A 15,649-nucleotide genomic window follows, 5' to 3' on the forward strand; every position below is an offset into this window, starting at 1 on the left:
ACCATCCCCTCCCCAAAACCCCTCAGCAGGCACCGCTAGGCAAGAGAAGTTTTATTTACGAAAAATGTTTCAATGAAAATTTCTTAAAAGTTGAAAAAAGACGATGCAAGTTTACGGCAAAAATGACTTAAAATATAACAAATTGCACAAAATATTAACACTGATCATACAATATTTCAAAGATTAACAAGGGTGTGCTAAAGAAACCGTAGAGTCTAGAAATACCCCAAATATATCTAGTTTACAATTGCTGTACAAAAAGCAGTTATAAATACTTCACATCTAGAAAAAATACACAGAACCTTTGAAATAGACTCTCCGTTACATATAAACAACCTTTGTAGAAAAAAAACAAAAACACCCAATGCAAGCCAATCCCCCCCGCTCCCAGATATGTTTGAACTAGTACTGGTTAGCACCAACATCTTAGTGTGTCACAAACAGGAGTTGTTTTGTTTTTCAAAAAATAATTTTAGTGTTCAGAATATACTTAAGACCAGACAGAGACTAGAAAAGCTAACACAGAATGGTACATTCATAATTTGATGGGACATGAGTACAGAGGAGGTGGAAGTTGAAAAGCCACGTTACAAAGTCAGAAGTACAGGGTGGTTCATGTGGTTCTCATTCCTACAAGACTCCTGTTTGTGTCAGCAGTGAATTGCTTTGACCCTGATCTTTCAAACAGTTATGTGCATGATTGATGAAGCCAATGCCAGCAGTATCAGGCTTTAATCTATTCATTTTCTTGCCGTGTCAAAAGTCAAAACCCCTTTGAAATAGGACACCTGTTGCGAAGTTGTAATAACTGAAACACATGTTTCCCTAGAATACCTGTGTGGAATTGCACTAAAAGGAAAAAATGTGTTTGCTAAGAGGAAGTCCATGAGAGTTTATTAAAGACAATCTGGCAGGCTCAAGTTCCTGGTAATGCAGTGTTTCTACATACAGTTTTAAGACTAGGACAATTATAACTCTTTTTAAAAAAATCTACTAGCTTTTCTTGTTAATATTAACACCAATTTCTTTAAGTTAGTAATCTGCCGTTACAGGAGCATAGCACCAATTTAATATTTATTGCTGTCGTGTATCCCTACAAATATATTTTCCCAAGGTATTTACAACTGTACAAATATTCACAAAAGTGCAAAATTAAGACTTTATTCTGTGTATTTGTTGTGTTGGGTGTGTTGAGTCCCACGCACCACCGTGACACTGCCCTGCCTTATTGCTGTGTGGTGGGGGTCAGAACACCCTGCTGAGAGCACAGCGAGCTCGAGGGGGAATTTTCAAGCACAGTCTCCTCTCCCTCCTCACTCCAAGCTCACCTTCAGCTCCATTCCGTGCTCAGCCCATTGGGAAGCGTCCCTAAACGTCGTTGGAGCCTTGGCTGGTGCAAGAGGAGAAGCTGTCGTACAGGGAATCGCTCAAGGATTCCAAATTGTCCACATCCTGCCGACCCGAGCTGTGCAAGGAGGCTGCTTCTTTCTTTCCATTTTCTTCCTTCTGTCCTTCAGCCTTGTTCAGACAGTTCTTCTCTTCTTCTAATAAAAGTACATTATTGCTGTTAAATTTATTGAGAGACTCCAGGGAAATTTTAGATACTCTGTTCCGGGAATCTTCTTTTGTGTCTTCAGTTTGCTTCAATTTCTGTAAAAGTAAGGGAAATATTGGAAGCATATTCCTTAAAAAGTTATCCTATTGTACACCATTCATTACCATATTTCTAAAGTTCACAGGGTGAGAGGAAATAGATTGCTAGATGCTTAAATAATTGTTATGATTAAATAGAACATTAGTATCCATTTTAGGATAAATCATAACTTTAATGATTCTGCTGAGACAAATAGGACTCCATTTACGTAACACCCAAGTGCTATTAATGTCCTAAGTAGCAGACCCTGGCTCTGCACGTGTTAAACATCTCCAGCATCCTCACAGTAATTTAGATCTTCTCCTGCATGAATACTTTGGGGGTTATGTTTAAATAGGTATTTGTTTCAGTAGAGTTTTAAAAAAAAAAAAAAAAAAGTGCAGAGGAGAAAACAGCATTTTCCATAAATTAAGGATGCAAATGAAACTTGCTAGGGAATAGCCTCACACTTTGCATGTATAAGCCTATCGATTTCCACAAACCTAAACCCTCTCTAATAGACAAGAAAGCAACAAGACAGGAAATTACACTGAACTGGGCCGATCCCCACAGACCAGAATCAATCAGATATTGGCCAGGCCTTCGTGGAGAAGTGGTGTAATTCTGTGGGAACACTGGACAATGTATTAGCACATTATATTAAAAACACACAGTAGGATTGTGCCAGAGTAATTTTATCCCTTTGTTAGCTACTGGTATTTTCAATCAGAGATCTGACCAAGGAATCATTAGGGAGCTGGGTAGGGAGCAGCTCAATAAAAATGACCTGCTGTTCATATACAGAGTGTTTCAAAATCTGAGTAACTAACTTCTCTTACAGATCATATTACCAGAGAAATATGGGATAGCATTCACCATTTTACAATCAACAGTCAATAAGCTCCTGGGCAGATAAGAGTGAAGCATTCTGAGATCTGCCATCAGAGTGCAGAGCCATTCCTCGTTTTTGGTACTGCCATCAGATGGCAAAGACGGAATCAGTAAATGATTGTAAACACAAGGCATCAATATTTTTGTTTGGCTAGAAAATGAGATGGCATTTGAAGCACACTGCAGATGCAGCTTGGGCAGATGTGGGGATGCTGTGGGTCATGTGCAGTTGTAAAGGGTCCTTAGAACTTCCTGAAGAACTCAAGCTTCAAGTCAGTCAAATGTGCACACTGTTCTGCTTCTCCTTGGAAATCTTTGGTGAGAGGAAGACAAATTGTTACATAGTTTGATTGCTTCTTTTGATGGTTAGTTAGATAAAAACTGACATGCCAGTCCAATGACTGTTTTTGCTCTGATCTTGTCACAATCCATAAGATGACAATGCATGGATTAGATTACTGTTTTTGGAAAATGTTTCAAACAAGCTTAAGCAAAGCAACAGAACATCCTAGAGTCCTAGAAAATGAACACTTTCTGCTTGGTGCATTAATTAATATTAAGTTTAAAAGGTTTTAGGGAATGTTGTGTTGGACTCTATTTTTAGATGATAGTTAAAACTAAGGTCTTCAATATCTGTAACTAAAATGTTTTCTGAGATTGAGGAATATAACCCTTGGTAATGGGAATGAACACAAATTTAGGACCCTACAATAGAAATTTTTCATAATTCCACCTTAAAATGTTCTTCCCTTTGCCCTCATTTGAAATACTGAAAAAGCTGTTTCACTCCTCTGCAGACCAGAGGAGAAAATTCTCGGCCATGGCATCAATAACACACGTTAGCACTTTTTGCTTTTCAGAGTGCTAAGCCTAAAATACTTTATTATATGACAGACAAAATGATATTTCTTTGTCTTTAATTTTCCCACTTCACAGCTTTTCTTTAGATAAATTGAATGTGACTAGTTAGCACAGACTAGGGACTGCAGGACTCAATACTGGAGTTAGTAAGGCCTGTGATAAAACTCTTATTGATTCAAGTGGAGCCAATTTCAGCTCCTGGGTAGGAGGAGCACAGACACCTGGAGAGTCTGCAGGACAGAGCAGTCTGGGTGAAGCATCACAATCCAAGGAGGATTTTGGTTATCCTACTGAAGGATGGATTTACACCTCAGGACAGACCAGACTGAATTCACTGGTATATCCTGCATATACGCAGTACCAATAATTTTTTATACCCTTCAGGCACAACCTAGATTACAATCCTACTTTAATCACACCCTAGATTCTCATTTATTTTATAGAGTGCATTAGAGAAACTGCAGGGAATAAAATTACTCTACAAATTTTAAGCAAAAACATTGAATCAAGTGAAGTTGAAGTGAACGGAAGCCCATCAGAGAAACCTGTTGGTGAAAGATCCCTACACCTACAATAGATCAGGGCTTAAAGGGAAAGTAAATTCTAACATTGGAAGCAGAATTTGTTACCAAAACAAGAAACAACTCAGAAATAAGTTATGGGTATTTTTTGGATATAGAGTTGTCCTTTTTAGGTCTCCTAGTGCCCAGTTACATCCTTCTGTAAAAAAACCCTGAAATTTCCTTTCTTTAACACAAAGAAAACTCATAAGCAAAAATAAAACTTTAAGCAGAGATATTAATGTAAGAATCTGTACAATCAACAAATCATTTTCTCTCACAATAACACAATTATGTATATTCTTAGAGCTGAAAAGTCACTGCTCATTTCTTTAACCTTGGTGCATGTCAGGACAGAAATGTTAATCCAAGTTAAGAATTTTTTCTCTAGTTACTATAGCTACAATTTGTTAAAAATTACCAAAGATTGTTTATTTAGATTCATCCTTAAATAAGTTTCTTATTATTCATGGCAGTCTCAAAAGCTGCTAGATGAAACAAAAGGCAAAAGCAAAACAACTATTGTTAGAATTTGATTGATAAATTGTGTATGTGGTTACATAGTATCTTTGGGGTTTTTTAATGTAGATTTCCTATTAACTGCAGCAGAGTCACAGCTATAACAAAGAACAAGGGTTAGCCCAAAGACATTAGCATTGTTTATTTTAAAGTAATTAGTTCATTAATGCATTTGAGAGTCACACAAATGTGACTCAGAATCTTCTTCTGCAGAGTGGAGCGTGAGGCTGGTGTGTTCTACACCAGGAGAGCTGGCTGAGATTTGGGAAGAACTGTGGAGAGCACCTAACCTCTAAGTCATGGCTTCCAGTCAAGTCTCTCCTGTGATCAAATCTCAGGAGTGGCTTTCTGCATAGTGAACAGGTGGTTTTGTCACCACAGCCAAGAGAAAAACCCCATGACTTTGCTCAGTGCTGCCACAAGGGCTAAGATGGGACCAACAGCATTTGCTGTTCTCACACAGGATCCTTCTCAGCAGTAATGCTTGAAACCATTTCATCCTTAGAATTGACTTTGCTGCTGGTTATTCTGACCTGTTCTGTGGACAAGGTGAGTGCTGCATTTGCTGTGGGCGCTATATGTTTTCCTAAGTATTAATTAAGGGAAAAGACAGAAACATGCAGTCAGAGATTTTGGTCTACAAGAGACAGATAATAGAAAAAAAAGGCTCAGAGCAGACAAGAACTGTAGTTTTCACAGTGCCCCTGTAACAGCTCTGGCCCATCACCCTAAAGCAGATCAATGGTTAGCTTGTTTTACTTGTCTTGAGTGTATTTTGTATGGAAAATCTGTACTATTATGGCCTTAGGGTATGGGGAGCATTTGCTCTACTCCAGTGTATAGCTGGAGAGATTCCCAGGGCTGGAGTTTCTTACCTGCCCAGTATGGGGTGCCTTGCACCACCTGAGAACAGAGACCAGTTGTCAAAAGAGGAGAAACTCTTCCTGACATACACAGACACTCATCATGAGCCACATCACTTTGAAATAAACCCATGAGTCATGAATCAGAATAATGTTTCCTTGCTGGCAACATCCTAAAGGGAATAACTAAAACCCATTTGTGATGTAATAAAATCTGGCATGTCACTTCAAGCACAGCAAATTAGGAAAACAAAACTAGCCTGCAGTTACACTGATACATTATAAATAGGTGTTATTTCTACATTAATACATCAAATTAGGTTTCCTGCAAACTGTAAAAACCAGAGGTTACATGTGGGTAGAACGCCTTTCCAGAGCTGTGTGGTCAAGGAGCAGGAGGATTCTGAAGGGCACAAGGATTCCTCAGGGGTAGAGGGGAGGAGGAGCAGGGAAGGATGGGCTGGTTCACAGGCACAAAGGACCCCACACTCGTGTGCAGAAAGACCATTTCTGAATGTGGTAACACACAGAAGCTCTGATTATCTGGAGGTGAGGCTATGCTTATAAGTCCTGCCAGAGGCCAGAAATAGCAATGAACCATTCTGCAGGATAAATGTATTTTCCAGCTGTCTAAGTTTAGTTAACCAGCACTTTAAAGAGCTCAGAATCAGTTACAAAAAAGGAACAAAACAAACTTTATTTATCTCTCTCATGCATTGGGCAATTTAGTTTTTAGATTAACACAAAAGCAAGAAGGGTATTGCTTCAAGTGAAGTATAACTGCAAAACGCTATTGGGTAAAAACAACAAAATTGCTATGAGAATTAAATATAGATCAACAAAATCAATACTTAATTGTATAACTCAAGGTCTTTCATTTCAGATCCGATCTATCTCTTACAGAAGGTACAAAGTATGTTCCCTTTTGGTTTTTTTAGTTATTGCACATAACTTTATTGTGAGGGAAAACAATTTTCTAGATTCTTTTCTTTTTAAAAATTGCTTGTTACTTTGTCTGCATATGTTCAGGGTAAAGTTGATCCCAGGAGCCACTATTTCTTATTTTAAATTCACAGTTCTTCCAATTTAGATATCCTCTAACTGCTGTAGCTGTTAGTATTTGGGACACAGTGGGTCTAAGCAGGGTATGCTGTTGCAGCACCACATAGGCTGCTCATACATAACCTGTTTAGTAGGACAATTTTAACACGTTCACAGCTTCTTGTAGAGCAGGTGCAGGGAGATACAGGGCAGTTTTCTGAGCAGAGATGTGTTAGTCTAGCCAGAAGAAACTTCTCACTGAGTTCTCTGGTGTCACACGGCCGTCTGCAGTAGGAGGTGAGATGTGGAAAGGGCTGGGCAGTGTCTGTGTGTCATCCAGCCAGGACAGAATGCCATGCAAGCTCTCTGTGCAAAGAGAACAGTCTCCAGATCTCACTGAACATCAGGTGAGCGAGTGACACTGCACTGGAAATAGTTACACAGCCACATCCAGCAAACTACAAAGGTGAAAGCTGTAACTGCGTGACCTCTGCTGCATTACAGCTGAGCTAAAAATGGGATGTTTGAACCTCTTTCTCTTTAAAGCATAACTTTAAATAATAAGATAAGCCTTGCTCTCCATTGTACATTGTCAGAGGCTTTCATCTATTTTCTGGACAGACAGTAAAATAATTTCTGAAATAATGAATCATTTTCCTTTTTTTCTACTTGAGCAGAAATCCTAAAATTATTTCGCTGTAGCAGATAATAACATGCTCAGAGACACACCATCAGATTTCCATGATAAACAATAAGTGCCAGTTTCTTTTGGGGGAAAAAATGCATTGCTAGGAAGCATTTTTAAGTTAATTAGTCTGTTCTGCAGCTGATAGGAAAGCCAGATATACATTGGTATGTATCATTCCCTGATGGCACTATGGGTAATATAACAATGACAATGTAATCAAAGTTTACCCTACTGTATTTCAGAGTATAAAAATCTACAAATATATTTTAGTGTCACAAGAATAGCATTTCTCATGATCCTGAATTTTAAGGGAATTACCTTAGAAGAAAACCAGCTGATTAGCACAAACTGTGTATGATTCATGGCTGCAGATCTGGACAAACAGCTATTGCCTAAAGAACAGGTGGCTGAGGAGTCGAGACTTACATTGTCTATAGCTTGAATTCTTGTGTGGTTTAGGAGATAAAAGAATTTAGTTTAGTGAATTGGGCCTTATGCTTTCAAAAGCATAATTTTTATAAAATGATGAGATGACTCAGGACATTCAGCATTCTAATGCCAAGATTACCATCCTCATACATGAATATTTCCCTGACATGACAAGACTGTTTGACCTGATTAGGTTTACACCAACCCTCTTTGAACTTCTGCATAATTTAATAAACCAGGATGTTGAGGTCTGAGTTCCCAGGCCTTTTGCCTTCTGTTCAGGTACAAAGTGAATGGCACAAATTGGTTGTTTTGTCATAGTGCCACAGAATGGCCACTGGCTGCATCAACTCTGCATGGACAGAGTTTATTTAAAAAGGAATAAGAAAATACAATTCTAAGTGACAATACCTTGGAAAATGATAACAGTGCTGGTGCTCAGCCAAGTGTGCTGAGGCAATGCATTAAAAAGAAAAGCAATTAAACACCAGTACTTTCTCCAGAAGGCAAAGCACAGCCTCACTCTGTTCACATTGGCAGAATCACCAATTTTGATTCTCACAGAGGGAATCTACCCACTAAAAGCAATGCTTAGTGCAATCAGAAGCTCACCACAAGGCATTAAGGAAGAAATATCCATGGTGAGAAAGGAAGCTGTTACTCAGTTTTTAGAACCTGATGGACTGAAAATGAACAAGAGACGTATAGGATTCACTTAACTTCTCAGAGATCCTTTTAGCTTTTCTTGTAGGGGGAATTAAATAGCAAAATTTCTCTGATTTCCTACTGATTGAAAAAAATAGCAGTGAAAAAAAGTCGTGCTGGAAGGTAACACTGGTGACAAAGTTATTGAACTTGACTTAACCATTTGAAGGTGAATACTCTTCCTTGACAGAATTATAGGAAGGGTTATGTTGTCAGTGATAACCAGATGGTACTGGAACTATGCAGTCCTAAATAACTTCATTGTTTCAGTCTTCATCAGACTGTATTTCACCCCACAGAATTTAAATATACAGAGTTTTTTCCTACTGAATAAAAGTAGTTATCCTTACTTTGATGAAAGTAAGGCTGATTGTTTTAATAAAGAAGGGGCTTTGTACAAAAAGAGAGTCTAAATTTTAGCCTAAACTAGAGGTTTGGTTGATTTTTTTTTTTTTTAATTGGAATACTTACATGGACCTGAATCCAGAAGGGGAAAAAATATAGCTAAAAGTTTGTTTTTTAAAAAAATCCAGTAGCATATGTAGTTCTTAAAGAGACAGGTTCTATCTCCCATTTGCCTGATGAGAAAAAATTCTCTCAAACTCAGTAAATGCAGGATTGTACCCATATAACATATAATCTCACACACATTTCCAGTAATCAAAGTAATTTTTTTTCTGTATGGCTGAACTATTCTCAGACTACTGTTCCTGAGTATTAGCTGTGTTCTTACCTGTCTTCATCTTCCACCTTTGGCTTTTTTGAATAAGACAATTCAGTTTGGTAGTTACAAAGACACTTATCCCATCTCTCTCTCTCTAGTGATGCCCCAGCTCCTGGCCTGTAATGTCTTACATCAGTCACCTGGAATTCTGGAACTGGAAAAATGGAATTGCACACCAAGATTGTACTGCTAAAGGTAATTGGAAGTGGGTAAAGATTTTCCTCACTATTAATCCTGTCTTTTGTGTACTGGACTAGAGTCATAGCCTGTGACCATCCAGCTGACCTGTGAGTAAAAAGACAGGAGCACTAGAAAGAAAATCATGGAATAGCAGGACTGTTTAGGTTGGAAAAGACCTTTAAGATATAATTGAGTCCAACCACTGAAGAAGCAAGATTATATGGCAGGATCAAGAGGAGCTCAGCAGGATGTCAAAACCATGTAGAAATAACTCTCCCAGCTATGAAGACTGGCTTGTTTTGGGTGTTACGAGGGCTGTGCTGTCCCGGGGAGAGTTCAGTGAGTGTGAATCTCTGCTGGAAGACCTGCAGAGGAAGGAAAGGGAATGTCCCTTCTTGCAAGTTCTCAAAATGATTCAGGGAGGTAGTTTAAACAAAGGAATGAGTTCCACAGCAAATAGGGCTTTTTATTTTTAGCCTCTGAGGGAGAAGGAAATTTGGGAAGAGACAATCTTTCCAGACCCATCAGTTCTCCTCTGTGTGACCGCAAAGCTGGGCCGCTGCAGAGGGAGCCTTCATGTCCACAGTGCACACACATCAGAACTAAAGCTCTTCCATGCTCTCATCAGGAATACAGAGGTCAAAATTTTAGAATTTGGAAACAGGGTCTTCTTCATTGTTAAAAAATTTTGAATTAGCTTGCTTAAAACCCTGTCCAACAACATAGTTTATTTTAAGAGCCTGAAGCTGACACTTCCCTTTCCACTACAGATTTTAATCAACTCTGCAAAACAGAGATTTTTTACCTCTAATGATTCAAACCAAAACCCACTGCCCTTTCTTTCCCTTTCTGTAACACCTCTCTTCTGAGAGGCAGTAATGAAACCCACTGGTGTTCTCTCCTCTGCACCTCCCCTAAGCGAGGGTCAGGGGCTGGGGCTGGGCTAAGAGCTCCTGGAGAAGCAGGGGAAGAGGGTGGAGCCCAGGCTCTTCCCAGTAAGATTGGGTAGAATCCCTCTTCCCAGTAAATCTGTAGCAGCCTGAACCACATACACTCTGTTTTCTGACTCTGCAATGAGACCAGAGAAGTTCCCTTGTAATTAGAGGAAAGTGGGACAGGATAGATGTAAATAATGATGCTGGTTACACGACTGTGCTTGCCACCTCTCCAGCTGATATTATCAGCTGCATGGTTTTCAGCACTGATTCGAGCAAAGCATGAATTGCAGATGGAAACCTGTGTTTTAAATTCATCTGCTATCAAATCCTACATAACAGTACAGTTATTTACATGGACTTTCTAAATTTATGCAAACAATTTATCTCTGCTGTAGGGCACAGTATTTCAGGGACAGCAGCACAACACGCACAAAAATCCAAGACAGAGTTTCAAGTACGGGCTGCAAAACCAAATTAAAGTAGAAGGATAAATCCTCTCTTGCAATTTTTAGTTCATTTCAGTACAGCAAGTTGTATCAATAAAAAGCCTATAGTATAAGTCAGCTAGAAAATAAATGCTATGAAGGATGTTCCATTTTATGTTGTTTGAATTTGATTAGTGATTAGGCCTGGCAGTTAAACCACATGGGAACAGTAATCAAGAGTTCTCTGCTGCGGTTCTGTAACAACTGGAAAACACTATTGGCTCATGTCCTATTCCATGATAGGATATTAACCTAAAATCTAATTAATATATGAATGAATTACGTTTCTAGAAACATACTATATTATAATCAATTTTAAGTGAGTTCCTAAAGGGAGATAAGATGAAGAAAAAACTGTAGAATTACCAGAGGCTGATAAATTCTGTTTACTGTGACTGATGATTTTTATGGAGGATAATTTTACAATCCATCAAACTTTTGTCAGTTCAAGAATCATGCTGCCAAACGTATGCAGTAAATTAATTTTTAAATTTACATATTTATTAAAAATCTTATTGAAAACAGCAGGAAGTAAGCCTTGTTTGAATAATAAAATAACTTGTTATTCTACTGGAAAGAAAACAAAAACCCCCAATCTTCTATTAAGATGATTTCATAGGGAGGCAATAATTATAAACAACTACATGAATTAGTTAACCAAACACTGTTTAAATAGCCAACCCAAAAATTAATCAAGAATTTAAAAAACCTTTATGGAAGATAATCAGATAAAAAAAAAATGCAATGTAGAAGCTAAGAAATGAATGTCTGAGTTTCAGATGTGCTGGAGGACAGGTTTTCCCAGCCAGGCCTGTTGGCTGGAGCTCCTGGATTCCCAGGGAAAGCCCGGAGAGCTGCAGGTGCCTGCCTGTGGCTGAAGGGGTGTCAGCAATGCTCCCATGCACGTGGCCACAGGCAGGTGCCCACTGGGGTGTGGGATCTTTGATCCCTTCCCTGCAGTTTTCTCTGGCTGCTCCTGACCCTGGGGCCAGCCATTCACACTCTTAAAGCACCTACTCTGTGTGTACAAAATGCACTTTGGGGTACCTGCAGGCAATAGCAATTCATGTCTGAGGTGCTGATGGCAGGTGAAAATCCTTTTTTGAACTCTAAAGGATGCTCAAAAAGAAACACTGCTTCTCTATGATTAGAATTAAGGATTAGAATTACTAGAAATAAGAATTATTTAGAATTAAGCAGAGCAGTGCTGGGCACCAAGATGACCACTGCTACAGGTGCAGATGGAAGCTCCTACAGCCAGGAGGTTTATAAATGTTGAACTTGCCTCCTCACTGAATTAAAGCAGTGATATCCATTTTGATTAACATGCATATCATCTGGCTGTGATCCGAGGGGAATTTTAGTTAATTTATGGATTTAGATGTGTTTACTTCATCTTTTAGAAACGAGTACATCTGTTTCTGGTCATGAGAAGCTCTATCCTACTTCGTGGCGCAGCCAGGCGTACAGAATGTCTCCCACTGGGATCTGGCAGGAGGCATTACTGGTTGCAAACTCTCTGTGAGGGGCTCAGCCTCAAAGCAGAAAACTCAAGGACAAGTTCTGGACAGACCTTTGCCTTTCCACCTTCCCTGGATACCAGCAAGGCTCAGCTTAAGCATCTAACAGGGACCTGAAAGGATGGCAGCTCGTTGTGCTGAGCCCACCTGGGCTGTAAAAGGCCTTCCCTAGGTTGGGAGGTGATATTTTGGCAAGGCTTTTGAGGCTTTTTCAGAGAAAGAAGACACAGTGAAAAGATACATTGGGAACCCTGGTTTTGTGGGTTCTGACTCCCCTTGTCTGGCTGTGAGAAAACCTTTGTTGGGAGTGACTGAAGAAGGAATTTGGTGTGAAGAAGCAGCATAGGCTCCTGCTCCCACAGTGGAATTCCTGCAGGGAAAGAATCATGTAGTGGGGGTTTTTTTGCATTGATTTAGTTGCAATTTCTATATAAAAAGAGAAATGTGTGAAGTGATAGCTGCCATGTGACTGCATCTGTTGGACAAATGCTTTAGGAGATTTGTTGACCTTAGCAATGCAGAAGCGTTAGTGCAGTATCAGTGCTGCAACTGCAGTGAGATACTGGTGATATAAAACATGTTCCTATGCCTAAACCACAGGCTGTAATATTGTTAATATAATAGGCCACTAGGAGGACTAAAATACAACTGGAATTCATGCAGACACATTGTACAGCTAATGTACACTCACGTTTTCAGTGCCCAAAGATGATACAAATAGAATATCTGGATGAAAATACAGAACAAAGAAGTTGCCAGGCCATACTAGTGAATGAATAATTTGCAAAAATGTTGCTGAAAATGAGCAGGCATTTAATATTTATTAGAATACAAAAAAAAACCCAACAAACCAACAAAAATCTAAAAAAACAAAACCAAAACCAAACAAACTTCTCAGTGTTGATTTCCTCAATATCTTGGGTTCAAATACTCATAACAATGGAATAAAAATTTCCTCCATGCACAGGCATGGTTAGGAGCCCTGTATGAACAGCAGGACTGCTGAAGGAGGTAGAATTCTGCCCATGCAAAACTCTTTGTGGGACCAGGGTATGAATTTGCTTCTGACATTCTGAAAATTCCTCATCAGAGGAATAATGTGTTTACAGTTAGCCCTTGTAATGCAAGATCCCATCTTCAGCAAGAATGCTTGATGAGAATATTAAGTGATAATGATTATTTGCTTAGCACTGCTATGGGGCCTTCAAAGCTCTCAAAGCAGCCTGCTAGCAGTACTAGATTAAATTCCAAATGCAGCTGGAATGTATTATTTATATTATTTTTTTAAAAAATGGGGAATTTAATAGCAAGAGAGGCTTAGCAATTTGGACATTCAGCCAGAGCATTATCCCTATCTCCACAGTCCTGCACTCTTGACTCTTAAGATGTCAGTATTTGAATATTTTTTTTATTTGCAGGCAAAAATTTCTCCATGGAAAGGCAGAGGCCTATTGTTCTCACTAGGGAGCATCTGAAATACTCTTCAACATACAGAACCTGGCATTTAATCCACTGAACGTGGTAGTTAATCAAATGTTTTGTACTGACTTTAGTAGAGTTTGGATCAGACTCTTCTTGATGCATTAGAGAGATAAATTATTTAACTTACTGAGTTCCCCTAGAAACAAAATATTGAGCTGCAAACAAAGCTAACAAACACCAAATGGGATGCCATCTGCTGCAATGAACAGAACATGACCAGTTCTCCCCATGTTTGAGATTTCTCCAAAATACAATTTGAAATACGTTTGTTAAACTCCCAACTGTCTCACAAAATTGCTTAGCACAGGTTAGGAAATGCTGGTGCCACCAGCAGCAGCAAGGCAGACTGTGATGTACCAGTTGGAGTCGTTGATGATTTCATTCCTCCTGGACTGCCCTGTGTAAGCTCCCAGGGTTTTGTGCTGTCCAGAGCCCGTGGAACCTACAGAGATGTTTGTCTTCATGCTCTGTGTCCTGGGGCCTGTGGACCCTGAGTAAATATGAGTGGTAATTATCCACATCATGCTGCATTCATAAATCTGGATGTTTCTATCCTTTGACATCCAGACTCCATGCCTACCAGAGAAACAGGGTATGGAGGCAAAAGTTCTACTTCCCACAAATATCTCTGCCAGGAATGGCACGAGATAGCTGAAATCCCAAGTCCCTGCTTTGTATGAAAGTTTTTGGCTGTGGAGGAGAGAGAGTGGGCTCCCCAACACTTTCACAGGAACAGAAGGACAGCGCTGAGCTAAAAGCAGAGCGTGTGACGCCTGTGGGTGACATCAGCCTTAGCCCCCTTTCCTCTTCCCAAGCACACTAATTGGACAGCCAGGCAGCTTTTATGGAATGGGAGGGAGAAACCCAGCAGGATTTGCCTTGCAGAAAAAGACAAGAAGATAAATGTCTTCATACCTAAATTTCCTGCCCGGCCAGACACTCCATCTTCTCCTATCACCAGGACAAGTGATGAAACTGCCACAAACAAACAGAAGCTCCAAAAACAATTTAGTCTTTAGCAGTCAATCAGGAAGGCTCCAGCCCTTATATCATACAGCTTCTTAATGGTGGCTGCTGTCCTTGGCTTGCTCTGCTGCCTCTGTTTTCAACACCATGCCACTAATGATGTCATAACACAGCTTCCATGTTTTCACAATGGATTTCATTTGTAGAAATGTTGTATTAGAAATGTTGAGCTCTCTGTACCCTGGCTTGCATCGTGGTTCTAGGAAACATTATAAGATAGGATGATGTTCCTATAATGATGATAGTAAAAATATTCTGTAAAATGATACAAATGAAAGTTTCAGCTTTTTCCGGTTGCCCACACACTAATGTTAAGGAAAATGCAATAAAGAAATGGATTTAAAAATATGAAGAATTTCATTATGGTATGATCTTAATGGGAACTCAGTAGGACCAGATTAGAAATGCACAGTATTTGGCCTTCCTTTTAACTTGTGGGAAATGTCTGCTGACGTTCCACGTCATTGCCCACAGAGCCAGTGCACAGAAGCAGGATGTTACAGACCAAAATCCTGCCAGTTAGAGGGAGAATGTCTAAACCAATTTTCAAGCATCTATATAAGCTCCATGATTTTCACAGGATCCAAATAACATGAATCAGTTGGAGACATCAGCAAAAGCTACAGATTTGTAGCACCTTTGAAAACTGGACAGCTGAAGTGTTGAAATATCCATTTAGGCACAGCCATTAAGAAAAGAAACTTGAAAAAACACTGACCTTTATTTTTACTGATTAGAGGCCATAAACAAGTCTCCTCTTAGTCCATGCAGAGAAAAATAATTCTTACAAGAGGAAGCATGTGCTATCTGCTTTGCTACTTCTCCTTTTCAGTTTCAGGCATTGTCTGAACATCTTTTACATTTCAGATCTGCTTTTTGTTTCATTATATGCATTACCAACAAGTTTCCCAATCTGGTAACTTTTTTTTTTTTTTTAGAAGAAATATCATGGACTATTACTGCATAGTTAACATTTTAATTTCATAATCCACAGCAACACACCCTATTCATATTTAATTTCTTCTTTTCCACTCACTTCTGCTTTACTCTTCATCATCCCAAACCCATCTGAGGTCTCATTTTACAGTTTGCTTTGCAGAGCAT

At 39.2% G+C, this 15,649-nt stretch overlaps 1 protein-coding gene across 15 annotated transcripts in view; it reads right to left on the reverse strand.

Annotated features, from left to right (window-relative positions):
- Positions 1 to 38: 38 nt before the first annotated feature.
- Positions 39 to 15,649, reverse strand: part of NCKAP5 (NCK associated protein 5) — a 453,280-nt gene continuing 437,669 nt past the window's right edge. For 14 of the 15 annotated variants that reach the window (XR_015289529.1, XM_086898613.1, XM_086898610.1 and 11 more), the window contains one exon: positions 39 to 1,650. Coding sequence is in view for 13 of the 15 variants with exons in the window: in XM_086898613.1 (XP_086754739.1) it covers positions 1,369 to 1,650 (282 nt within the window). In the remaining 2 variants the exon portion in view is untranslated. The remainder of the gene's footprint in view (positions 1,651 to 15,649) is intronic. The other variant, XR_015289528.1, reaches the window with a different exon arrangement.

The sequence above is a fragment of the Cyanistes caeruleus genome, chromosome 7, assembly GCF_971803275.1.
Source record: "Cyanistes caeruleus chromosome 7, bCyaCae1.hap1.1, whole genome shotgun sequence".
NCBI classification, from domain to species: domain Eukaryota; kingdom Metazoa; phylum Chordata; class Aves; order Passeriformes; family Paridae; genus Cyanistes; species Cyanistes caeruleus.